This window comes from Neomonachus schauinslandi, chromosome 3 (assembly GCF_002201575.2).
Source record: "Neomonachus schauinslandi chromosome 3, ASM220157v2, whole genome shotgun sequence".
In the NCBI taxonomy this organism is placed as follows: domain Eukaryota; kingdom Metazoa; phylum Chordata; class Mammalia; order Carnivora; family Phocidae; genus Neomonachus; species Neomonachus schauinslandi.
Genome location: NC_058405.1, coordinates 79,785,015 through 79,812,636, shown reverse-complemented (window position 1 = coordinate 79,812,636; position 27,622 = coordinate 79,785,015). Strand labels below are relative to the sequence as shown.

The 27,622-nt window shown below is 34.8% G+C and overlaps 1 protein-coding gene across 2 annotated transcripts in view; it reads left to right on the top strand.

Moving 5' to 3' along the window:
- Window positions 1–27,622, top strand: part of ZMYM2 (zinc finger MYM-type containing 2) — a 109,397-nt gene that overhangs the window by 40,172 nt on the left and 41,603 nt on the right. For both annotated transcript variants that reach the window (XM_021678323.1, XM_021678322.1), the window contains 8 exons: window positions 450–735; window positions 3,288–3,453; window positions 4,243–4,455; window positions 15,835–15,906; window positions 19,755–19,905; window positions 20,602–20,717; window positions 24,031–24,147; window positions 26,229–26,379. In XM_021678323.1, coding sequence (XP_021533998.1) covers window positions 450–735; window positions 3,288–3,453; window positions 4,243–4,455; window positions 15,835–15,906; window positions 19,755–19,905; window positions 20,602–20,717; window positions 24,031–24,147; window positions 26,229–26,379 — 1,272 coding nt within the window. The remainder of the gene's footprint in view (window positions 1–449; window positions 736–3,287; window positions 3,454–4,242; window positions 4,456–15,834; window positions 15,907–19,754; window positions 19,906–20,601; window positions 20,718–24,030; window positions 24,148–26,228; window positions 26,380–27,622) is intronic.

Genomic DNA, 27,622 nt, shown 5'->3' with positions numbered 1-27,622 from the left:
CCTTCCTTCCTTCCTTCCTTCCTTCCTTCCTTCCTTCCTTCCTTCCTCCCTCCCTCCCTCCCTTCCTTCCTTCCTTCCTTCCTTCCTTCCTTCCTCTTTCTTTGACAGAGAGAGAGAGAGAGAGACAGTGAGAGAGGGAACACAAGCAGGGGGAGTAGGAGAGGGAGAAGCAGGCCCCCCACTGAGCAGGGAGCCGGATGCGGGGCTCAATCGTAGGACCCTGGAATCATGACCTGAGCTGAAGGCAGACGCTTAACGACTGAGCCATCCAGGCGCACCTCAACCAGGCATTCTTATTCCAAAACTTTGGTTTTTATTTATCTGCTATACTGCTGCCTTATTAATGTCTTAAACTTGTACAAGATGGGAAGTTTATGTTTATGTAATAACATTGTCAATGTGTGTAAATACCTGTTTCATTACTTTTCCTTGTGCATTTTGTTTTTAAGATTCCTGGATTTCCCAGTCAGCTTCATTTCCTCGTAATCAGAAACAACCAGGGGTGGATTCTTTATCACCAGTGGCCTCGCTTCCTAAACAAATTTTCCAGCCTTCTGCACAACAACAACCCACTAAGCCAGTTAAAGTCACTTGTGCAAACTGCAAAAAACCTTTACAGAAGGGACAGACAGCTTATCAACGAAAAGGATCAGCTCACCTCTTTTGTTCTACCACCTGCCTTTCTTCCTTCTCTCACAAGCCGGCTCCAAAGAAACTTTGTGTTATGTGTAAAAAGTAAGGTTTACCTTTCCTTTTTTTTTTTTTAAATTGAAGTACAGTTGACACATGGTGTTACATTAGTTTCAGGTATACAACATAGGGATCTGACAAGTCTGTAGATAATGCTTTGCTCATCAAAAGTGTAGGTAAGGCTTACCTTTCAACATAATTCCATATGATTGAATATTGGTGGTATATAATTTTAGGTAAATTATAAGAGTCTTAGACTTGATCTTAGCCATAAGGCTGAGAAGCGATTATAAGAGTCTTAGAGGTGATTTCTGGTGTTTGAAAAATTGGTAAGCCAGTTGTTTGAATCTTAAAGCCAAACTTTCTCTACCACCACCAGGTGGCTTATGATTAAAAGGCTTCCTATTTGGATAGGCTTTGGGGTTGGTTGGTTTGTGTTTGTTTATTTATTTATTTATTCATAAAAGATTAATTGATTTATTTGAGAGAGAGAGCACGTGCGTAAGCTTGCAGTAGGGAGGGGGGCAGAGGGAGAGGGAGAGAGAGAATCTCAAGCAGACTCCATGCCGAGCATGGAGCCGGACATGGGGCTTAATCCCTGACACCACGACCCTAGCATAAATCAAGAGTTGGATGCCTAGCTGACTAAGCCACGCAGGTACCCCTGGGGTTGATTTAAACACTAGGCCCTTGTAATTTTGTCTGTAATCTCCACTGGACTTCTTGAATTTGTCAAAATGCATACATGTTTATTTGCATTATTAATTATTAGAATTTAGTTCTAGCCAGATAAAATTGTTTTGCAGTTTATATATAACTAGTTCTGTATAAAAATAGGTCAAATTTTGTACTATCTTCATCTTAAGATTATTTTAAATTGGCAAGTCTTTGGATTTTATGTTTTTATGTTTGTTTTGAACATTAAATCATTAGAATACTCACCGTTTTAAGACTCAGGTACCAGTTTTTTGATAGCCTTGGAGAGAGACACTTCTTCTGCCAATTTTTAGGTCTGGCTTCAACTAGTTAAAAATAAATGGAATATTGGGGTACCTGGGTGGCTCAGTTGGTTGATCTCAGCTCAGGTCTTGATCTCAGGGTTGTGAGTTGGAGCCCTATTGGGCTCTGTGCTGAGCCTACTTAAAAAAAAGTGGAATATGGCATATTATGTGTATGGTCAGACCAGGTAGATTTTCTTTCTGTACCATCCTCTTGGTGTAGCCCAAGTTTGTGAAGATATTTTTAGATCTTAGAACTTTGAAAAAGGCTTAGTGTTCTGTACAAGTTTAATAAATTCAAATATTGGAACAGTTATCTAGTTTTTAGACTGCTTTATAGTAGTAAACTTTTACATACTATAATATAGGACCTCAAAATTGAGAATTTTATTAAAGGAAAACTGCACAGGTCATCAGTATTGTTTTCTACCATTTCTTTTTTTAAACATTTTCTTTATTTGAGAGCGAGAGCAGGAGAGAGAGCGAGTAAGCAGGGGGGAGGAGCAGAGGGAGAGGGAAAAGCAGGCTCCATGCTGAAGGGAGCCTGATGTGGGGCTCAGTCCCAGGACCCTGGGATCATGACCTGAGCCGAAGGCAGATGCTTAACGGACTGAGCCACCCAGGCGCCCTGTTTTCTACCATTTCTAATTGCATTTGGAGAGCTGTAGAGAATGTATAGAATGGTAGGTGGGGTTATTTTGGGTTATGGGTATGGGAGTTTACTTAAGTTCAATTATCCTCTCTAGAATATATGTCATATTTCTGTGACCTAGATCTTCCAAGCTTTCTACTTACCCATGGGAAAGGAATTGACTAGGTATTATAAATTTATACCTCAGATTAGACCTGGACATTAAACTCCATATAAATAATACTTTTTTAAAAAAGATTTTATTTATTTTTTAAAATATTTTATTTCTATTTTATTATTTTTAGATTTTATTTATTTATTTGACAGAGATACAAGAGCAGGAACACAAGCAGGGGGAGTGGGGGAGGGAGAAGCAGTCTTCCCGCTGAGCAAGGAGCCCGACGTGGGGCTGGATCCCAGGACCCTGGGATAATGACCTGAGCCGAAGACAGAAGCTTAATGACTGAGCCACCCAGGCGCTCCTAACAGATTTTATTTATTTATTTGACAGAGAGAGAGCACAAGTAGGCAGAGTGGCAGGCAGAGGGAGAGGGAGAAGCAGGCTCTCCGCCAAGCAGGCAGCCCGATGTGGGGCTTGATCCCAGGACTGTGGGATCATGACCTGAGCCGAAGGCAGCCACTTAACTGACTGAGCCACCCAGGTGCCCAAACAATTTTTTTTTTTTTTTTTAAGTATTTCCAACATCTGAAAGCCTTGTGAAGGAGTTTGAAGATAAATTGAACACTGGCAAAGATTTAATAGTGTAAGATACTTTTGCTTCTTAATCTTCTGTGTTCATATTTTATTGCCAAGAGGTTTTAAATAGTAAAAGTGATTTAATGGACCTAAAAATGGTGTTTGATTCCCAGGGTTCAATTTATGGAAATTAGAAATGTTAGTTATTACTCTTATATTTGATTTCTTTTAAAACATAATTTTACTTTAAGTTGTTCTGCTTATTTTTCAGAGATATAACGACAATGAAAGGAACCATTGTTGCTCAAGTGGATTCAAGTGAATCCTTCCAGGAATTCTGTAGTACATCTTGTTTGTCTCTCTATGAGGACAAACAGAATCCTACTAAAGGAGCTCTAAATAAATCAAGATGTACAATTTGTGGTAAACTAACAGAGGTTTGTATTTTTGTACCTTTTCTCTTTAGTTCTAACTAATGGGAATATTCTTAACTTTAGTTATGATTAATTTTCAGTATATATTTCCTTAAAACTGAGGATATATAAAATTTATCTTATATCCCATTATGTAATCCCATTCTCCCATGGGGAGAATGATTTAGGAAATATTAAAATATAATATTATATTAATTGACTCTTTTCTTGAGGTTTGGAACACGTACAGACAAAACCATAGTGTTTAAACATATAGGTTGACTACCAAAGAAAGACAACAAAATAGAATGCTTAAGAAGGAGAACAAGTGGAGGAAATATTTTTTGATAACTGCACATTATTCATATGGTATTAAAGTTTTTGCATTTGTTTGAAGAAAAAGAAACCTGTGTACTATACATACCTCATTTGAATTATTTATAATATTGGTTCTCTCCTCCCTTTCTAGAGCAATGTACTTAATTTTAGTTCCTTTTGGATTTGTCTAAGGATTTCCAGTCTGTTTGTTTTAGAATTTTATACTGACATTATCCAAACTGGGTTGTTTCCTATCATTTTTTTAGATATTTCTAGAGAAGTTTGTAGTGATGTCAGTAGTGGTTCCCCCTGTGACATACATGTATTTCTTGTGTGTATAAAATAGTTCAAAGAATAATGAAAGGTATTTTGTTTTTCTCTTTACCTAAATAAGCCTCCCACAGAAAAATTACTGAGGCATTTTCTTTCATTGGAGCACCTTGTTATTAATGTACTTGTGATACTCATTTGTCTTTTTTGTTTGCTTGTTTTTAGATTCGCCATGAAGTTAGCTTTAAAAATATGACTCATAAGCTGTGCAGTGACCACTGCTTTAATAGATACAGAATGGCCAATGGTTTAATAATGAATTGCTGTGAACAGTGTGGCGAGTACCTGCCCAGCAAAGGTGCTGGAAATAATGTCCTGGTGATTGATGGTCAGCAGAAACGATTTTGCTGTCAAAGTTGTGTCAGTGAATACAAACAGGTAATTCATGATCTAATCAAAATTGGCCATTCTTTTGAATATGTTTTAAATTGTAATAGTTTTACTTTAGCAGCATTTATTAACTAGGTTTATCCTGGAATCTCATTTAATTCCATTATTGTATTCATCTCTTGGAGATGACCTATCCCAAATGAATACTGGTAATATGTAGATTATTGGGCATTGTGTGATTTTACATATCATGGTAAATGCTAGCAGAATGATGCCTCATTTGAAATATTTGTTTATGGGTAGAGGAGAGGGGTTGCAAATAATGATTTTTCAAAGCTTAGCTTAGCAATGATTATCTTATTTATATTTCAGTGTTAAGGTCTTTTGATTTAGTTTGTTTTTGAATATATACATATGGTTCAAAAGTAAAATGTACATAAAACAATATATTCAGAGAGGACCAGCTCCTATTTCTATCTTCTCCTTTTGGTTCCTGCTCATCTTTTATAGGTATTAGCTTTTCAGTTCTTAATATTTTATGTGTTCTGTTATTTATGAAAAATTAAGAAAATATATAATTCATTCTTAGTTTCTCTTTTTTCTATAGAAAAGACAGCATACTGTATGTACTATGCTGCATCTTCCATTTTTTACTTCATACTATATCTTGGAAATCATTGTATATCAATGATAATGGACTTTCCTGTTTTTTTTAATGGCTGCTTAAGTTAAATTTTCAGGAAATTTGTGAGCTGGTTATTAAAAACACTATTAAAAATAAATTAAACATAGATAAGTTTATATTAGTCTGCTAGGGCTGCCATAACAAAATACCAGACTAGAGGGTTCAAACAAATTAATTTCTCACAGTTCTGAGGCTACAAGTGTAAGACCAAGGTGCCTTTCTGGGTTGGTTTCTGGTGAGGCTGCTCTTTGAGCCTTGCAGATATCTTCCTTCTTGCAGTGTCCTCACCTGGTCTTTCCTTTTTGCAAAAGGATGGTGGGGGTAGGGGAGGAGAGGGGATCTTGGGTATCTCTTCCTCTTCTTATAAGGAAGGACCTTAGTCCTGTCTGATTAGGGCCGCACTCTTAGTACTTATTTAACCTTAACTGCCCCCTTATAGGCCCAATTCCAAATATAATCTCATTAGGAGTAGGGCTTCAACATATGAATTTTGGGGGGAACACAATTCAGACCTTACCAATATTGAAAACAAAATAAGTGCTCAAAACCTATTACTTCCTAATTATTGTATTTTAATATTATTTGTATTCTTAAGGTTATTTGTGTCTGTTGTGTTTATATAATGGAGATATTACACATAATGGTGTGCTCTTGTGCATCTCTTCCCAGTTTCATGTTTAGTTTCATTTTGTAGCCTGAAATTAGCCATAGTGGGAGTATTTTCATGGCAAATGTTGCAAATTATGTCTCCCTTAATCTCTGATGAGCTAGTGGTTAACCATGTCCCAGACAGCACTGGGCTATATGATAGTTTATTTGTTCACTTTGCTATTGGATGGTACTGGGGATATTTCCAGTTTTTTGCTATTTGAAATAATAGATGATGAATAACCTGGTGTATGCTTTATTCTGTGGAGGTATGGCATCAGGGTAGATTCCTAGAAGCTGGATTGCTTGTCTAAGGAATGCATATGTTAGTTTGTTAGATATTGTTAAATTCCCTTCTGTTACAATTGTACCAGTTTGCATTTCTCTCAGTAATATATGTGGAAGTGCCAGTTTCTCCGTTGCCTGTCCAACTGAGAATATTAACACATCATTCTGATTGGTAAAAATGATATGTTAATATTGTTGTAATATGTAGTCCTTTTATTAGGAATGATGAGCAGTTTTTTATATTTCAGAAGTAATTGTCTTTCCTTTTTTGTGAACTATTTGCTTACCTCTTTTACCCATTTTTTGTTTGGGTTTTGATCTTAGCTTTTTCCATTAAATTGAACATTTATTATGGGGCATCTGAGCCTCTGACTGTTGATCTCAGCTCAGGTCTTTATCTCAGGGTTGTGAGTTCAGGCCCCATATTGGGCTCCATAATGAGTGTGGAGCCTACATTATAAATAAATAAATAAATAAATAAATAAATAGAACATTTATTTTAATGAGCAAAATGCATTTGTAATTTGCTTACAAACAATTATTTAACATCTGCCATGTTGCAGGTATTGTCTTAGTTGCTTGGAATAGTACTTGTGGAAAGTAAAGTAGACATAGTTACTGCTTTCGTAGGATTTGCATTGGGGTGGCATACTTCAAATTAGTTAGTATTAGGAAAGCTATATGGTGATTGAAAGGACCAGATTAATCATAATCTTCAAAACTTCATTATAGTGTTTGATGTTTGATGATTATGTTGCATTTATTATCTTCTGATACGTAGAAGGTTTGGTTAAGAGTGCTGGCTTTAGTAAGGTAGTGTGGGTTAAAATCCTGGCGGCACCAATCATCCGTGTCATGAGCAAATTATTTAACCTTTGGGCCTTGCCTCATTTCACCGTGTGTAAAGTTGTGGAAATAGCAATCCCTGTCTTATAGTGTTTTTAATAAATGAAATCTGAGCCTTTCTTCTTGATTTTTAAAATCCAACTTCAAGAAACTGAACATTACCAATTCTCCATCAGCCCCTTTGTGTTCTCTCCCAATTACTATCCCTTTCTGCCTCCTAAATATACCCACTGTTTTTGACTTCTAACATGGTCTGACTTTATAAAGTTTATGTAAGTGGCATTAATATGTAATGATACCCTTCCATGTTATATATAACTGTGATTGGATGTTTATATAAATTTTTGTCATGTAACGTTTTAAATTTTATTGTCTCTTTAAAAAAAATAAATTTTATTGTCAAATTTAAGTTTTCTTTTATTGCTTCTGGATTTTGTTTCATACACTTTCCTCACTCCCAGACTATAAAGGAATGCTTTTCATGTTTTCCTTCTGTTTGCAAGGCTTCATTTTAATATTTAAATCTTTAATGCATTTAATGGAATTTATTCTGGTATATTATTGAATTATGGGTTAAGTATTATCTGCGTCCAAATGATTGTCCTTGAGAATCAGCATCTTTGTGGTGTCAAGATGTCCTATCATAGAACAAGGGATTTCATTCTATTTGTTATATCAGTATGTTCCTGTTAAATTCATAAATATTTTGGGACGCCTGGGTGGCTCAGTTAAGCATCTGCCTGCATCTGCCGCAATGGGTTCTCTGTTCAGTGGGGAGCGTTCTTCTCCCTCTGCCTGCCCCTTGTGCTCTCTCCCTGCTTGTGTGCGATTTCTCTCTCACACACAAATAAATAAATAAAATCTAAAAAAAAAAAAATTCATAAATATTTTTTAATCTTGTTGCTATTTTATTTTAAAGATTTTATTTATTTGAGAGAGAGAGTGAGCGCTTGGAGACTTGGGCAGGAGCAGGGGGAATAGCAGGAGGGGGAGGGAGAAGGGAAAGGGAGAGAATCCCTAGCAAACTCAGCACTGAGCGCTGAGCCCAACCCTGGGCTCTATCTCACAACCCTGAAATTCATGACCTGAGTAGGATGCTTAACTGACTGAGCCACCCAGGCGCCCCTGATGCTATTTTAAATGAGGTTTTCTTTTCCATTATTTTATGTGTGTGTGTACATGTATGATGCACATATATTTTTTAATTGATTTTAAATACCTGCTATCTAACTAAATCATCATCATTGGTTAATTTTCTTGGATTTTTAACTAAACCATCATACCATCTGCAAATAGACAAAGTTTAGATTTTTCTTTACATTTCTCATTCCCATTATTATTTTGTCTTGCCTGATGGCGTTTCCTAATAACTCCAGTACAGTTTTGAATAGTGGAAGTAGTAAATATCTTTGTTTTTCCAGTGGGAATTTCTTTGGTGTTTTCTTATTAAATTAGATGCTGGCTTTAGGGTTGAGGTAAATATATTTTACCGTATTAAAAAAGTACCCATTGAATTTTGTTTTATTAAGTATTTTATCAAAAATGAATGTTGAGTTTTGAAGGTCTTCATGTCTATGGAGGTGATTGTATGATTTTTTTCCTCTCCTTTTAATCTATTAATATGTGAATTATTTTAATGAGTTTTGTAATCCATCTAACCATTCTTGCATTGCTAGAATAAACCATACCAGGTCATCATTATATTTTAAATTTTAGTTGTCATTGTTTATATTTAGTACTTTCCCATTGGTATTCATAAGTGACATTAGTCTTTCATTTCCCTTTTTTGGGTGCATTCCTTGAGATGTCAGTGTTATAGTTGCTTTAAAAAAATGCTTAAAAGCAAAATTCTTATCTTTACATGCTTAAAACAATAAAAATGAAAATAAATGAATTAAATAATTAATACAAAAAGTTATAAAAAGAAAACAAACTAAGAAGAAAAGATAAAAGTAGGAGTGAGTTAGGAAATAAAAGCAGTACCAAAATAATCCAGAATGTTGCTTTTATGGTAATTAAGTTCCGTGAAAAACTAGACCAGCTGATCATTAATCCGGAAAAGAGGTTTAATAAAAATGCCCAAATTCACAAAAATAAGAAATGACAAAGTGGACTCAACCATCAAAACAGAGGAAATGGAAGAAAATCATTTCAAAGGGACTACTTTGTATACGACTTTATATAAAAATGTTGAAAACCTTGATTGAGTAATTTTCCGTGAAAATAGAATTTTTGTGTGTGTGAAAATATAATTTACCTAAATTGACTCCAGAGCAGATAAAATAAGGCAGAGAAATTTCCATTGAAGAAATAGAGATAGTTATCAATGAACTACCCCACAAAGAGAAACAGACTCCGATGTTTCTTTTTTTTAAGATTTTATTTATTTATTAGAGAGAGCACTAGCGGAGAGGGAGGAGCAGAGGAAGGGGAGAAGCAGACTTCCCGCTGAGCAGGGAGCCTGATGTGGGGCCCGATCCTAAGACCCTGGGATCTTGACTTGAGGTGAAGGCAGATGCTTAACTGACTGAGCCACCCAGGAGCCCCAACTCAGATGTTTCATAGGGAAATTCCATCAGATTTAAACTAGGTAATCGCATTGCTATTTTAAACCATTCCAGAGCATAAAATGGTAAGAAAATAACTCAAAGTTTTTAAAATTGTGATAAATGTATATAAAACAAAATTTCCAATTGTTTTGAAACATTTTTAAGTATACAGTTGTCATGAAATACATTCATAATGTGCAATCATCATCTATTTTTAGAACTTCTAATTTTTTAATTTTTATTTTTTAAAGATTTTATGTATTTGTGTGTGTGAGAGAGAGAGAGCACACAAGCAGGGGGAGCAGCAGGCAGAGGGAGAAGCAGGCTCTGCTGAGCAAGGAGCCTGACATGGGATATGATCCCAGGACCCTGGGATCATGATCTGAGCTGAAGGCAGACATTTAACCCACTGAGCCACCCCGGCGTCCCTATTTTTAGAACTTTTTAATGATTCAGACAGAAACTGACAAGCCAGTAACTCCTCATTTTCTCTTAACCTCCCTGGTCCCTGGTAATTTCTAATCTACTTTGTGTCTTTATGAGTTTGCCTATTCTAGATCATATACTTGAAGTCATACATTATCTGTCCTTTTGTGTCTAGTTTATTTCACTTAGGGTAGGGTTTTCAGTTTCATCCGTGTTGTAGCATTACTTTTTACTATTGAATAATGCTCACATATAGGCCACATTTTGTTTATTCATTCATTTGTTGCAGGGCATTTTGGTTGTTTCCAACCTTTTGGCTAGTGTGAATCATGCTGCAGTGAGCATTGGCATGCAAGTATCAGTTTGAGTCGTGTATTTTAGTTCTTCTGGGTATATACCTAAGAGTGGATTTGTTTGGTCATAGGCTAATTTTATGTTTAGCTCTTAGGAACTGTGAAACTATTTTCCGAAACAGCTGTATTGATAATTTACAATCCTAACAACAATACATGAGGTTTCCATTTACTGTACCTCTTTCCCAACACTTAATTACTTTCTGTTTTTTAACATTTGTTTTTTATTTTAATCATCTTAGTAGATGTGGGGTGGTATCTCTTTGTGGTTTTGATTTGCATTTCTCTGATTACTAATGATGTTGAGTATACTTTTCATGCTTATGGATGATTTGTATATCTTCTCTGGAAAAGTATCTATTGAAGTCCTTTGCCCATTTTGAATTGCATTGTATTTCCTTTTGTTTTTCAGCTGTAGGAGGTTTTTTTGTTGTTTTTTTTTTTTAAGATTTATTTGAGGTAGAGTGAGCAAGAGAGAGAGAGCATGAGCTGGTGGGGGGGGCAGAGGGAGGAGGAGAAACAGGCTCCCCACTGAGTAGGGAGCCCACCCAGGACCTGAGCCAAAGGCAGACGCTTAACCAACTGAGCTACCTGGGTGCCCCTAGGAGGGTTTTTTTTTTTTTAAGATTTTATTTATTTATTTGACAGAGAGAGGCACGGCGAGAGCAGGAACACAAGCATGGGGAGTGGGAGAGGAGAAGCAGGCTTCCCACGGAGCAGGGAGCCCGATGCGGGGCTCAATCCCAGGACCCTGGGATCATGACCTAAGCCGAAGGCAGACGCCTAACGACTGAGCCACCCAGGCACCTCAGGAGTTTTTTTTTTTTTTTTTTTTTTTTAAATTTTTGAAAATTAACCCCTTTTTTTTTAAGGTTTTTTTTTTTTTTTTTTTAAGATTCATTTATTCATTTGAGAGAGAGCAAGAGTGAGAGAGAGAGTGCCTGAGCATGGGGCAGAGGGGCAGAGGGAGAGGGAGAGGGAGTCTCAAGCAGACTCTGTACTGAATTTAGAGTGTGAAGCCCCTTTTGGGGCTCAGTCTCAGGACCTGGAGTTCGCCACCTGAGCCAAAACCAAGAGTGGGCTGGCTGCTCCACCGACTGTGCCACCCAGGTGCCCCTAATTCCTTATTTGATTTATGGTTGCAGATATTGTCTCCCATTTATTGGTTGCCTTTTTACTTTATTGATAATGTCATTTGATGTACAAAAATTTTAATGTTAAAGTCCAATTAACCTCTTTTTTCCTTTGTTGATTATGACTTTGGTGCCATATCTAAGAATTTGTTGCCAAATCAAAGGTTAAGATGGCTTATTCCTATATTTTAACAGCTTTATGGTTTTAACTCTTATATTTAGGTCTTTGGTCCATTTTGAATTAATTTTTGTTTATCATGTGAGACAGGCATCCAGCTTAATTCTTTTGTATATGGGAATCCAATTGTCCCAGCATCAGTCTGTTGAAGAGAGTATTGTTTCCCCATGGAATGGACTTGTCATACTTGTCAAATATTAATTGGCCATAGATGGGTAGGTTTATTTCTGGACTCTAATTGTATATTCCATTGGTTCATTGGTCTACATGTGTGTAGACATGTACTGGAACAGTACGTAACGGTACCGCACTGTTATGATAATTGCGTCTTTGTAGTAAGTTTTGAAATTAGGAGATGAGTCTTCCAACTTTGTTCTTCTTTAAAGATTGGGTATTCTAGACCCATTCCAATGTTATGTGAATTTGAGTATCGGCTTTTCCATTTCTCCAGAAAAGGCTATTAGAATTTGGATAGTGATTGCACTGATCCTGTAGATTGCTTCAGGTAGTATTGACATTTCAACAATGTTAAATCTTCCTGTTTGTGAATATGGGATGTCTTTCCATTCATTTAGACCTTTCTTAATTTCTCTCAGCAGTTTGTAGTTTTCAGCGTACAAGTCTTCACCTCCTTTGGTATATTTATTTATAGGTATTTTATTCTTTTTAACACTATTGTTAATGGAGTTGCTTTATTTCCTTTTCAGATTGTACATTGCTAGTATTTAGAAACACAACTGATAAATTTAAGTGTTGATCTTGTACCTTGTACCTTTGTTGAATTTATTAGCTCTAGTAGCTTTATTGTGGATCCCTTGGGATTTTCTCCATATAGAGTCATGTCATCTGCAAGTAGCAGTAGTTTTACCTCTTCCTTTCCAATTTAGATGCCTTTTATTTCTTTTTCCTAACTGTTCTGGCTAGAACTTTCACTATTTTGTAGTCTAGAAGAAGTTTGCGCAGCCATGTTTTGTTTCTGATCTTATAGGTTTCCTTGTGTCTTTGACTGTTGAGTCTGATGTTAGTTGTGGGTTGTTCATATACGGCATTTATTATGTTGAGGTAGTTTTCTTCTATTCTTAGTTTGTTGAGGTTTTTTGTTTTTTTTTTTTTTAATCATAAAAGTGTGTTGGATTTTGTTAAACTTTACCATTTGAGATTATCCTGTGGTTTTTACCTTCTTTGTGTTCATGTGTTTTATTATATTCATTATCTTCTATTGAACCACTCTTTTGCATTACTGGGATAAATCCCACTTGGTTGTGGTATGTAATACTTTCAATATGCTGCTGAATGTGGTTAACATTTAACATCCTAAATTTTATATCTAATTTGAGGTGATTACTTAATTGGCATTTAAGAACTCTGCTCCTATATAGCCCCACCTTCATTTATGTTGTAATAAATTACATCTTAAACATTGTTTGCATAATAACATAGATTTACAATTGTGTTTTGTGCATTTGTCCTTAAAATTATGTAGGAAATAAAAATTGGGCTTATAAACCGAAAATATAGCAATATTGTATTTTATATTTGCCCATGTAGTTACTTATACTAAAGACGTTATTTCTTCATTCTGCTGGAGTTACTGTCTAGTTTCCTTTCCATTTTAGCATAAATCTTTGACTCTCTTTAGCATTTCTTGTAGAGTGATCTAGTGGTAACAAATTCCCTCAGTTTTTTATTTGGGTATGTCTTTATTTCTTCTTCATGTTTGGATAATAGTTTTGCCAGATATAGTGTTTTTGTTTGAAAGTTTTTCTTTCAGCATTTTATATATGTCATCTCACTACCTTTTCGTTTGCACCGTCTCTGATGAGAAATTGGTGGAAAATCTTATTGAGGATTCTTTGTCCTGATTAATAGCTTGTCTCTTGCTACTCAAGAATGTCTGTGTCTGTATTTATAAATACAGAGGTGTTTACTTTTTACACTGCCATTTTCATCACATCATAAGAGTACATCTGTCAACATGATTTAAAATGACTGTTGAAGTTGATGTTGATCACCTGCTGCAGTAGCATTTGTCGGGATTCTGCATTGTAAAGTTTCCACCCCATTTCTATGTTGTACTCTTTTTTTTTTCCCTTTTTTGGAGAGTGAGAGAGTGTGTGCCCAGCAGGGGAAAGGAGCAAAGGATGAGGGGGAGAGAGAGAGAGAGAGAGAGAATCTTAAGCAGGCTCCATGACTTGTGCTAAGCCTGAGGCACGGCCCTGAGATCAGGACCTGAGCTGAAATCAAGAGTCCACCCTTAACCAACTGAGTCACCCAGGCTCTCCCCTTGGGAGCACTTTCACTTGGCTCCTGTGTTCTTTTGACATACCCTATCCATTGATTTTTAAAATTTGTTACTGATTTTTTTCAGTCCTAGAATTTCCGTTTTGTTCTTCTTTATATCTTCTATTTTTTTATATGAATTTCTCTTTTTTGTTGTTAAGTGTATTTTTATTCTTTGTTGAAACATTTTTATCATGGCTGCTTTAAAAATCTTTGTCGTAATTCTAACATCTCTGTACTTTCATTGTTAGTATCTACTGATTGTCTTTTTCCATTTATTTTTATTTTTTATTATTTTTTAAAGATTTTATTTATTTGAGAGAGAGAGAGAGAGAGCAACAGAGGTGTGAAGGGCAGAGGGAGAAGCAGACTCCCTACTGAACAGAGAGTTCGATGCAGGAATCGATTCTGGGGCTCCAGGATCATGACCTGAGCTGAAGGCAGACAGCTAACCAGCTGAGCCACCCAGGCACCCATCTTTTTACATTTAAATTGTTGTTTTTCTGGGTTTTGATAGGATACGTGATATTTTTTTTTTAATCGAAGCCTGGAAATTTTGGGTATTATGTTACTATATTCTGGATCTTAGATAAACCTTCTGCTTTAGCTGGTTTTATTTGACACTGCTGTGGTAGGGGTAGGAAGGCCTAGCCTCAGTTTTGACAGGTATAGGTTGAAATCCGGGCTCTCCATTTGGCCTCTATTGACACCCATTGAGGTGGGAGGAGCTCCTTGTTATTGCTGGATGAGGGTAGAATTCTGGTTCCCCTCTGGGCTTTGCTGATCCACCCTAACTGGGAGGAGTAGGATTATCTCCTTACTGCTCCCTACAGCTATGTATCCACTAACACCAAATGATTCCATTCTAGTGGATATAGAAAATATTTTTTCCACTATCATTAAATGAAATAATTATTTAAAAAGTTTTTTATCTTTCATTCTGTATAATATTATTTTCATGTTTAATTCATATATTGCATGTTCCTAGTTTACAAGTAAATAAATGGAAATCCATGTATACATTGTTACTTGACAAAGGGACACAATCAGACATGTTTGGAGATCACTATACAAGATGCTATAGTGAATGTCTTTTCCTATAGCCTGGGGGAACTAAAACTCTATGGTGATCTTTTCTTACCCTTGCCCTCCCCTCCCCTGTTTGTTTCTAACATTTAACTTGGCTGCCATTGTTTATATCCCCATTGCTGAATTAGTTTCTGGAATATACTGATACAGGTAATTAATAATCTAGATCCTGGAGTGGAGACTATATACTTAACACTTCTCTTTCAATATTTTATTTTCCACTTTCTTGCATAATATTTTGACTTTAATGGAAAGCACGATGCTTTCTGCAAGGAGTAAAGATGTAAAGTATTATGTGCTGTAAACTGTCATGTGCTCTAAAAAGAGTTTCCAGAACAACCCATTTGCCAATAATGAAAACTGTACCTGCATAATCTTCAAATCACTTAATTTAGAATGCTTTGAGGTACCATAGGCTGTAATGAGATCTTAGAGTATGTTGTCATCTAAGAGAAATAAGTAATTTTTTTTGGCTAGGTCTACTTAGAAGCAAGTAAGTTTAAGGATCTATTTATATTTATAATTTGTTACCTGTTATTGTTTTATCATTAAATGATTTTTTTCCTATAGGATAATTAAAATAATTTAATAATGGCAGTGGGGATAGAACAGATAGGCATTTTTTGTTTTTTAAGATTTTATTTATTTATTTTGAGAAAGAGAGAGAACAGCTGGGAGAGGGGCAGAGGCAGAGGGAGAGGGAGGCGCAGACTCGCCGCTGAGCAGGGAGCCTGAAGCAGGGCTCAATCCCAGGACCCCGGGCCGAAGGCAGACTCTTAACTGACTTGAGCCATCCAGGCACCCCCCAGATAGGCATTTTTAAAAGTCGGAATGAGTTTGTAAGACACAAACAGATAATTAAGAATCAACTTTGACAGATTGCTTATTTACCTTTCAATTAAGCAGCCTTTTTTTATGTTTTTTTTTAAAGTCTTTTAAAATATTTTTTTAGGTAGGTAGCCATCCAAGCTTCCTGAAGGAGGTTCGAGACCACATGCAGGACTCTTTCTTAATGCAGCCTGAGGTAAGCAGGACTGTAGCTGTGGTTAGCCCTTGACAATTTCATGTACTGTTACTGTCTTTATTATGTAACTGAAAAATCATGTGCATTTTGAAGTATATTAAAATTTATGAACTAAAAATATGTCAGATGATAATTTTTTCCTTATGTTATCGTAGGTAAACTTTATTTCACAAATTTTACATGTATTGTGATTTATTTAATTTGCTTTTAGGTATTTTTATTAAAAATTATCTTCAGATAAAAAATTTATGCGCAGTACCTTGTCCACAATAGGCATTTACCTACGATATAAAAGGTCCTCTCTTTTGTGCCTACCTGAAAGATATTAAAAACCCTTTATTTTGTAAAAATTTCCAAACTCATATTCCTTTATCCAGATGAATAGATTAGTACATAAATATGTGAATAATAAATGTATACAATTAATAATTTTAACTGTAGTACAAGGAATTCATATTGACATTACTACTGCTATATATGATTGATCTAAATACCTTATTCACATTTTAAAACATTACTGTCCCTTGCAGCAAATGGAAAAAAAATTACTTCTTGTTTAGGATCAAATCCTGGATTATAGGCCGTTATTTCTTTAAAAATATTTGTCTCTTCCCCCCTTTCCTTCTTCTGAGACCCTAATTCCGGATATATTAGATTTCCTGCTATTGTCCCATGGTCTCCGTGGCTCTATTATTTATTGGTTTTCTTTTTTTGGTCTTTTTTTTTTTTCCTGCATTTTGGAGAGTGTCTATTGTTGTATCTTTAATTTTACTAATCTTTTCTGATACACTCTTAGTCCCATATGGTTTATTTTATGTCTCAGATCTTGTATTTCTCATCTCTAGAAGTTCCATCTGGGTCTTTTTTATATCTTCTATTCCTTTCCTCATTATGTTCATGTTTTCCTGTACTGCTTTCTTGAATATATCAGCATATTTATCATAGCTCTTTTAAAATTTTTGCCTACTATTTTCTTAGCTGTCATTTCTAGATCTGTTTCCACAGCTTGATTTTTTAACTTTCTATATAATGAGTTATATTATGTTTTGTGGAATGTTTAAAAGCCATTGTTTCATATCTTTTGTGTAGCTTTCTGGTTTTTAAAAGTGGGAGATTAAATCTAGTCTCTATCATAGCTGGGGTTGGAAGTCCTGTCTGCTTTAATCTGAAATAGTTCCCTAGTCTTTGTCTTTCATGACCTTGACATTTTTTAATAGTATAGGACATTTAGTAGAGTGCCTCTCAATTTCAAGTACATCAAGCTTTTATCTCTTGAGTACTTTCCCATGTGGTTCACTCACTTGGTCAAAATATAGTAAAAGAAATGTATTACATACAATGTAAAAGAATAAATTAGGGGGAAGTTTTATTTAAAATCATGTGATGATTAATTTTGATATTCATATAGAATTGGGTAAAATTTAAATGTAAGGTACCAATTTTCAATGAGTAGACTGAAAATGAGCCAATTTGCCATAAACTCCCTATTATATTTACCTTTACCTTACCAGTATCTTGTTTTAATTAGTTCTACCTTATTCTTCTTCACTGAATTTGTAAGTAGGTTTATTTTCTCCCATGTCTGCATGGGGAATATAATAATTGTGAATTTGTTACAATTAATTTCATTTTTAACTCACTCAATGTATATTTATAGGATGAATGAAATTTAAATATTTTGATTGTTTACACATAAAACAGAAAACATGGCATGAACGGATATTTCTTTTTTTACTAATGTTCTTTCATTAAATGGGTCCTTTTATTTTTGAAGTGGTGGCTGTGTTAAAATATTTTCAATATTAATGATTCTATCTTTCTGATAGTACTTTCTCATTCTCTTCAGATAAAAGTATTTGTCAGTGTGGACCAGTTGCTTAGCTCCTTGTTTACTTGACCCAATTCAACTGGTCTACTTTTTATTGGTACGTCTTAAAACTTACTAATTACTTAACCATTCTGCCAATAAAATTATTGTCAACTTGAAGGATGTTTCTAATAAGTTAAAAAAAAAATCTAATCCAGGATTAGATTAGATGGTTGGACTTCATTTATATTGATAAAAGAATTCTTGATGGGTGCTGCTACATGCAGGTCTTGTACAAACGTGAGAGCTGCTTTTTCTCTTTGTAATCCTGTGATCTAATGGCAAGTGTCCTGATATTTTTAGTATTCCTAATTTGTACTGTGATGCCAGATTTTAAAAATTCTTTTTTCTTTCATTGTCTTATTGATGTGTTTTCTTTGACTCTTTTCCCATTATGAAAATTTGAATTATTACATAGGCCTCAGGAAAATATTTTGTCATTTCAAGCAAAAAACCAGCATTCTCCTCTAATGTCTTTGTAACACTGGGAAAGTCATAATTAGACTTAATAGGTTTGCAGTTATTCTTTTCTGTTCCTTGTTACCATTCTTTTACTGTTGATAAGTATTTCTTTTTGCAGTGTATGAGAGATTGAAGAATGGGTTCATTTCCACTTTGAAAAGTAAAACTTAGGACTTCCGCAAAGTGATATTTAAGTAAATGGGGAATAGGCAGCCTTGCTTATTTTTTATGGTATCATAAAAATATTTTTTTTATGGTACCAGTTATGTTTTTCTATAAAGTTTTTTTTTTCTTTTTTTGATGTTGGTGTTAGTTACTTGTTTTTGGTTATTTTACTTTCAATTTATTACCTTTATTTTCTAAAATCCTGTGGCGCTCATGAAATTTGTCCATGCAGTTTACCCATTTTGTTATTTTTGGCCTAATTGTCATCTTCCCTGACATCTATTAGTCATCCATTCATGGAACATTTTGAGGCCTTTTAATATCATTATATTGTACTAGACGCTGTTGGGTATGATGATGAATAAAATAATCTCAACATCAGGTGGAAAGATGGTTATAATTATTTTGCAGTATGATATGTGATATTTGATTTAGCAGCTTTTGATAGTTGTGTAACCACTCAGAAGAGAGAGCAAATACAAGTTGCACATTTTAAAGACTTGCTTTTCTTTATGTTTGATTTCTAATTGTGACTATCATGTTTTTAATACAAATACACCAGTTCATCTGCTGTATTTGTATTTTTGTAAGACTATGTATATTTCAGTAATACTGCTTTTGTCTAGTAATTTTCAAAGTGTTATCTCCTTTGGTCTTACCATTATATATTTTACCTTGTTTCTTTGAATTACGTGTTGGCAAATATTTACTCTTGCCAGAAGGATTGACTATTCTTATCTATTGACTAATTATTAGCTTTAGTTAATAGCCCAAAATCCTGTTAAATGACATTTTTTTTAGTTTAAAAAAATTTAAAATAATGGTGTTTTATTGTGGTTGAATGAGGTTTTAAACGTATTATACATAGGTGGTTAATTGGTCTTAAGAGAACTTCCAAAAGTTCTTGAGACAACAGCACAGCTCAGTGGAAAAAATATTTAACATCAAATTTTTCCTCTGAAGGACTGTAGTCATTTGATTATTAAGGCTTACACTTTGTAGGTCCATTTAATTTCTTCTATCAAATGACAAAGAAGTGTGTCATGGTAAACAGAAAACACTGTGCCTTTGTTTTTCAGTTTATACTTTACCTGTAGGTGGGGATTTTTTAAACTAATTAATATAGAAAACCCTATTTTTTGTAGGAGACTTAGCTGAGATCATTACTTTTGTTTGAACCTGATTTAGCTGAATTGTAGTTAAGTTTGCATCCAGATGAAGATTTCTGACCCACTAAACCTGATTAGAGATTAACAGAATTGTTTTGCAGAGAAAAGGTGTACTGAAAAATATGATAATTTTTTCTAATTAAATTACAATTTTCTTAATTATCTTTTTATGTTTCAAATTTTAGAAATATGGAAAACTGACCACTTGTACTGGTTGCCGAACACAGTGCAGGTTTTTTGATATGACTCAGTGTATAGGTCCTAATGGATATATGGAGCCATATTGTTCAACTGCTTGCATGAACAGTCACAAGACAAAATATGCAAAATCACAAAGTAAGTTTCAGGTATTTGGAAAGCTAAAAAACCTTAATAATATGACTAATTTTTTTTTTTTTTAAGATTTTATTTATTTGACAGATAGAGAGACAGCGAGAGAGGGAACACAAGCAGGGAGAGTGGGAGGGGGAGAAGCAGACTTCCCACGGAGCGGGGAACCCAATGTGGGGCTCGATCCCAGGACCCCTTGGGATCATGACTTGAACCGAAGGCAGACGCTTAACGACTGAGCCACCCAGGCGCCCCAATAATATGACTAATTTCTTAACTACTCTTTTCCCTAACTTTGTTTTTATACTTGTATTTAACTGTATAAGCAATTTTTATTTATCACATTAAACTTTCTTACTGCAGACCTTTTTTGGTGGTTTTGACCATTCCATATTTCTTTGATTTTCTTTAATTTTAAGTTATTGGTGAAGTTCTGTCCATGTCTGCATTCTTAGTTGAAATTGTTTTTCCTTCCAAAGATCTAAAATTGAGATTGTTTCAGGTATCCATGTATATTTTAGAGACATGATGTTAGAGTCTCTATAATGATATTTTTTAAGGTGCAAATTATCTTGGAAATTAATAAAAGAATAGCTTATAGAAGCTTCTGTTAAAAAAAATTTCCCAGAGGTCAATTAAAATTTTGTTCTAGACTTTTTATCATTTTATAAAGAAATCAGATATGTATCTTTTCTCTTCTAGGTTTGGGAATTATTTGCCATTTTTGTAAGCGAAACTCTTTACCTCAATATCAAGCCACAATGCCAGATGGGAAACTGTATAACTTTTGCAATTCCAGTTGTGTGGCTAAATTTCAGGTTTGTTATTTATTTTGGATAACTCTCACTCCCAATAAAATACACGTAGAAGATAAACAGTGTAATATGCTTTATCTTTATTAAATGTGCTAACTTGTATGTAGTTTGTTGAGGGTCAAACTGCAAGGTGGAGATTATAGAGTCATAGTAGTAGACATAGCTGCAGCAGCTCACTACTTAGCATGGATAATCTAATTGACTTTTTAATTGTTTATGGTAGAGACTTGAAGGAAAATAAATTTTAGTATAATTGAGCTCAGTGCCTGATGTGTACTATATTCTTAGTCAATGGTTTTAGTAATATGTGACTTTTAAGGGGAATTCTGTTTTATGATAAATGGATGAAGGACATAGGTATATTTAGCCTGGAAGTGATGAGCATAAATGTTTTCTTCATATATTAGAGATATGCCATGTAAAACGGGGATGGGACTTGGTACAGTAGACCCTAATTTAATATAAGATCACTTTAGGGAGACCCTTTTCATTTTCGTAAACGTAAAGAACTTTCTGGCATAGTTCTTTAAAGTTGGATTATGGATAATCTTAGAAGGTAGTATTACTGCAAGTGTTCAAACTTAAATTCATTGACTACTTGGAAGGAATAGTTGAAAAGGGAATTTAGCATTAGTTAAGTGGTGTGAGTAGGTAGGTTTACCTTGCTGTAGGTGAAAATTTTCAAGGTACTCAAAGTTTCAGACCAGTGCATAAAGCAGTGCTTCATGATAATCTTCCAACAGTTCTACAATGCTGCAGACACTGCGTACTGTTATTTATTTATTTATTTATTTATTTTTTAAAAAAGATTTATTTATTTGACACACAGAGAGACAGCAAGAGAGGGAACATGAGCAGGGGGAGTGGGAGAGGGAGAAGCAGGCCTCCCGCCAAGCAGGGAGCCCGATGCAGGGCTCGATCCCAGGACCCTGGGATCATGACCTGAGCTGAAGGCAGACGCTTAACGACTGAGCCACCCATGCGCCCAGTTCTGTGTTATTTAAATTGAAAATGTAGTCCATTAAGTATGTTAGAGTAGTTACAACCATTATTAGCATTTAAATTGAGGTAGTTTTTAATTCAGCCAGGTGAATGTTGTTTTTATTAATACATCCTTGACTGAATTTAGGTAATAAACCATTTTCAAGACTAAACTTTTATTTTGGAAGTTGGGATCATGGCCATTGATACATCCTTAGAGTGGTAAATACTGCTTCCGACTTGTTGGCTTTTCTTAAACTAGAAGTTAAGGAGTAAGGATTAATTAGATGAGAGAACAGTAGTTAGTGTCTTTGGCATGCTGCTTCTCAGATTTCAACTTTATTTTTGATGTTGGTAAACTGTAAATGCTAACAGAAAATGTTTTAACTACTTTTTTTATTTAACTGAAACTTGTATTACCCATGATTTGAAGAGACAATTTGTATATGTACATTGTATATTTTAAAGAAACACTTAATGTAGACTTTTATTTCTGGGGAATGTATCCAGATAAGTGTTGGCAGCCTCATCACTGTAACTCTGCATAAAAGTGATACAAAGAATAGAAAAGCAGCATTTTTTCCCTTTATCTTAAAACACACCATAGATTTTGAATTTTATGTTTTCATTAGATGATGTTTCCATTTCATAATAAGGTAATAGGATAGTATTCATTTATTTTGAGAGAATAGTTAACCTTAATGGACTTACACAGTTTTTTTTGAAACATCAGGGCACAGTTGGTTTTTATTTAAAAAATGTATTCACCTAATAGTGACTATCTTAAATCTGCATGTTTTCTTTTTTAACAAATTTTAATTGTGTTGTACAATGTATGCAGAAGTTTTAAAAAAATGATAAGGTTTTTTGTATAAAGATTCTTTCCTCTCTCCACTGCACCCCTGAAAAATTTTTTAACTTTTACACATTCAAAAGATTATATGTAATGTGTAATATATATTAGAGAATGATAAATATCAGCATACTCACCACTCAGGTTACAAATTAGAACAAAACTTTTTTTTTTAAAGATAGATTTATTTTATTTTATTTTATTTTATTTTATTTTTTTTTAAAGATTTTATTTATTTATTTGAGACAGAGAGAATGAGAGAGAGCACATGAGAGGGGGGAGGGTCAGAGGGAGAAGCAGACTCCCCGCCGTGCAGGGAGCCCGATGCGGGACTCGATCCAGGGACTCCAGGATCATGACCTGAGCCGAAGGCAGTCGCTTAACCAACTGAGCCACCCAGGCGCCCAAAGATAGATTTATTTTAGAGAGAGAGATAGCGCACCACCTACAGACACCCCCCCAAGCACCATCCCCCCCAGAACCCCCCCACACCCCAGCATGGATGTGTGTGGGCATGCCTGAGTGGGAGGGGGGAGGCGCAGAGGGATAGGGAAAGAGAGAATCTCAAGCAGACTCCCTGCTAAGGGCAGAGTCTTATGCGAGGCTGGATCCCACAACCCTGAGATCATGACCTGGGTGGAAACCAAGAGTTGGATGCTCAACTGACTGAGCCACCCAGGCGCCCCTAGAACAAAACTTTTTAAGCCCGTGTATGCTTATATCTTTCCTTTTTTTTTTTTTTTTGAAGATTTTATTTATTTATTTGACAGAGAGAGACACAGCAAGAGAGGGAACACAAGCAGGGGGAGTGGGAGAGGGAGAGGTGGGCTTCCCGGGGCTTGATCGCAGGACCCTGGGATCATGACCTGAGCCGAAGGCAGATGCTTAACGACTGAGCCACCCAGGGGCCCTGCTTATATCTTTTCTTATTCTGTAAATTGTTTTAACTTTTTAAAATGTAATAAAACTAAAATTATTGGTATCAATTCCAGTCTGTAAATCTTTTTTCCCCTAACTTTGTAAAAGAAATGATCAGTTTTAAAAAGTATTATGGGCTGTTTTCACTGATGGAATTAAAATGATAGCAATATTGCATGTGGGACAAATTACTACTTAAAATACCTATTGGAGAGAACTAGGAGCCAGGTTTTTTTTTTTAAGTGTTTAAATACTAGTTCAGAACCCGGTTAACCTTAACTATTATTTGCTCAGGTTTTTTTAAAGGTAAAAAATAATTTTTGAGCTGTATGATTTTTCCTTTTTCATGTAATTTTAAAATAAGTGGTAGTAATCCTGAATAAAAAATGAATTTCAGTTTCATAAAACTTAGTGTACTAGTAAGTAATTTTTAAATACAAAATTCAGAAATACAATTTTATGTGAGGAAATATTTAAGCAAGAAACATACTATTTTCTGGACATAGTCAAAATTTAACAGTAGTTACAAATAATTCTAAAAGTATGTTTTGTTCTTTGTTTTAGGCTCTAAGTATGCAGTCATCTTCAAATGGTCAGTTTGTAGCTCCAAGTGATATACAGTTGAAATGCAACTATTGTAAAAATTCCTTTTGTTCAAAGCCAGAAATCCTGGAATGGGAGGCAAGTCCTATTTTATTATATATATTGTCTTGCTTAAATAAGAGTCTAGTAAAATAATAATGGTGTTTCCATTTGATGACTGATTTCTTAGTGGACAAGGATTAGTTCTTCAGATTTTGTGATGATTGAATTATTTACTTTTGTGGGAAGAGCATCAACAAAGGATCTGTTTATTAAAGTCATATCCTTTATACATTATATTTGTAATAGTGTATAGGACGTTACTTTGTTTAGCTACATACTTGGAGCATCTGTTTGTACTGTATTTTTCCATTTTACCCCCATCCTTATTAAATATCGTCTGAACTATAATATTTTGTATTGCCTGCTACCTGCACAGATTAGAATCTGTTAGTCATTTACCATGTTGTCATTTAACATTTTATAATTGTTTTAACAAAAGAATCCTAATATAAATGTATTTTATTTTCCCTTTCTCATCACTCTTGCCTTCACCACTTTATTAATTTACTTTGCCATATATTTTTGCCATTAGCAACACCTGATCATTATTTTTTGTTTAAATAAGGGAGCAGTGATGGATGAATGCATGGACGGATGGATTTACAGGTGGACCTGGCTGAAAATTGCTTTCTTGATCAGTGTTCATCTTTGGCCATTCTTTCTTTTCATCTTTTTTGAGGGCATGGAATATGTAATAAAATGGTGTACAAGACATAGTACTAACAGTAAATTGCTTTTGAACTACAATTTTTAGTGGCTATTGGTAAGTCAGTAGCTGAGTCCTAGGAGAAAGGTGATAACCAGAATCTGACTAATGATTACTAAAGTACTTTGGAAATCTGAAATTTCTTTATTTTAACACTTTAGTCCCTAAAAAATTATTGAGCATTTAAACCAATTATTCTTGGAGGCTACTGTTGGCACCCAGTGATGATTTTTAGTGACTAACACCCTCTTTAAATCATAGCAGGAAAAATGTTGAAAGTCTAGTAAGAATAAAGGCATAGTAGGGGATGAGGAATGAAATCCATAAGCAAGCACAGAGAATAGTGTTATATAGGGAATAAAGATCCTGCCTAGATTGAATTTTTATAATACTAGATGAAATTGAGGTCCTTTCTACCATCTCCATGTAAATGCTACCTGGCTTTTGTAGTCTTGGTGTTGCTTTTATTTACATGGAGGTTAAGTTTTGGAAGGAGTTAAGAAACACTGTCTATCAAACTGAGAGTTGAGCCTGTCACTCAGGCGATTGAGAATTCAAGGGCCTCTTTTCTTCTCATTCCACTGTTGGCAGTTGTATTTTCTTTGTTGCTCTTTTTCCTCTTATAAGTTATATGTCCACAGTGGGGCAACTTTCCACTGATTGCCTTATTACTTGAGTTGGTTCCTAGACTCTTTCACCTTCCTTGTCTTGGTCTTCAGCTGTCTTTGCCCCCTGTTAGGTAGATGGATTAGACCTAGTCTATGCCCTCCATAATAACGGATGGGAAATTATATGCCCTGGGAATTATAACTTGTTTGTGTTTGGCTGGTTTCTGGAAAGTAACTCTGGCTATTGTAGGTTTGGGGCCAGTAGAAATGACTAAATAATGCTAACCTAGCTCCATTCAAGGGAACCAACTCAGTCTAAAGTTTAGCAGCACACTGTATCATGGCCCCAAATTGAATACTTTATGCATAATAGGTCTGTTACTATAAGCGGCGGTAGGAATGTGATTCAGTCTACTTGACTGTACTCATCAAAGAATATTTCTTTTTGAGTGAAACTGATGTTAATGTCATATTTCTCATCTTTTTGTAGTTTACCCATGTTGTATCTTCCATTGCTTTCTCCCCATTTCTCCAGTTCCCTTAGCAACACCAGACTGCCATCTTGTTCTAGTGATACTTTTACAATTTCACTGAGTAATTTTGGTGTAGTTAATGGTATTGAATTTTGTGGAGTTTTTTCTGAGAAAAAAAAAAAAAAAAGAAATGTATCCCCAAGGATTATCAATCACATTTAACTGGGTAAATGATTTAACTTTGTTTCTGTAAAAGTGACTTGTTTATTTCTTAAACTTGTTCTTGAGGTGGTTGTCATAAACTTACCAAGGTTCCCATTGTGCATTTAGAACAAAGTGCATCAATTCTGCAGCAAAACTTGTTCAGATGACTATAAGAAGTTGCATTGCATAGTTACATATTGCGAATACTGTCAAGAGGAGAAGACTCTTCATGAAACAGTAAATTTCTCTGGCGTTAAGAGACCTTTCTGTAGTGAAGGCAAGTGTATATACAGTGTTGTTCATAATTTTTATTAATATTTAATGTTAATTTTTTGCCCAAATATTTTAAATATATAACTACATGTATCCAGAGTAGCTGTACAATTTTAGTGTAGCTGAACAAAAAAAATTGAATTTGATTTTCTACTGACTTGTTTTGTTATTTTAATTTGTAGACCTCTGGGCCTCAAGGTATTTTATCTCTAAAAATTTAAAAACCTTTTTTCCCATTAAAAGGAAGTTTTGAAAATAAAAGCATTATTATATGTCATTTCTAAACATAGAAATTGTGATCTGAAAGTTGATTTTACAAGTGGATTAGAATTATTTTCCACTGGGTTCATTTCCCTGCCCAGCTTTGTGCCTAGCCTACAGAGGTTTTCAGTATACCAGAAAGAAAATCATATGTGGCATTACTACAATGGGAAAATACTTTTAGGTTTTTAATTTGGGATGCCAGGCAAATACTGGCTCTTGTTATTGTATATTCAAGAATTCTTTTCTCCTCTCATTTACACTTTTGCTGCTCTGGTACCAGGCAGCTGATTATAGAAATAAACGCCTGTTCTCATTCTAATTCTCCAGAGATAGGAACCAGGATTGTAACTATGGGTTTGGGGCTCTTGTTATTATCACTTTTCCCCAACTGTCACATTCTTGCTCTAAGCTGGCTTTCAGTTTCTATTCTTTCTTTAGCCCCAGGCACTGAACTCTCCCAGCTTTTCTATCTGCTATCCTCATCTGTCATTTTCCAGTTAGTTCCCCCCGGCCCCCATCCACTTTTTATATGGATTTTTGCTGCTGGTTAGGAGCAAGAAAAAGGTTGGAAAATCCTAAATGCCAGCAGTATTGCATGACCGAAAACTCAAAAGATCTATCAGTCCATTCCATCAGTGCCTTCGTCTGATACATTATACATTTCACATATGAGGTTTTGTATGTAAGAGGGTACTGCTTATAAAACAAGGCATTCCTCTTTTTATAAGTTTAGTTGAGTACATTTCACCTGATGAGAAAGGTAACCATGTTTACTGTTGAGATCATAGCTGTGATGAAAAGTGACATAGTGTTTCATTGAAAAAATTGATGCTGAATTAATTTAACTCCACACCTGAATTTTTATTTAGTGCGAATCTTAGTGATTCATAAGTCTGAATATATTGGTGTTGATGGCTGACATACCTATCCATGATCTTGTACTATTTAGATTATATGGATTTTACTAAAATGAATAGACAAGT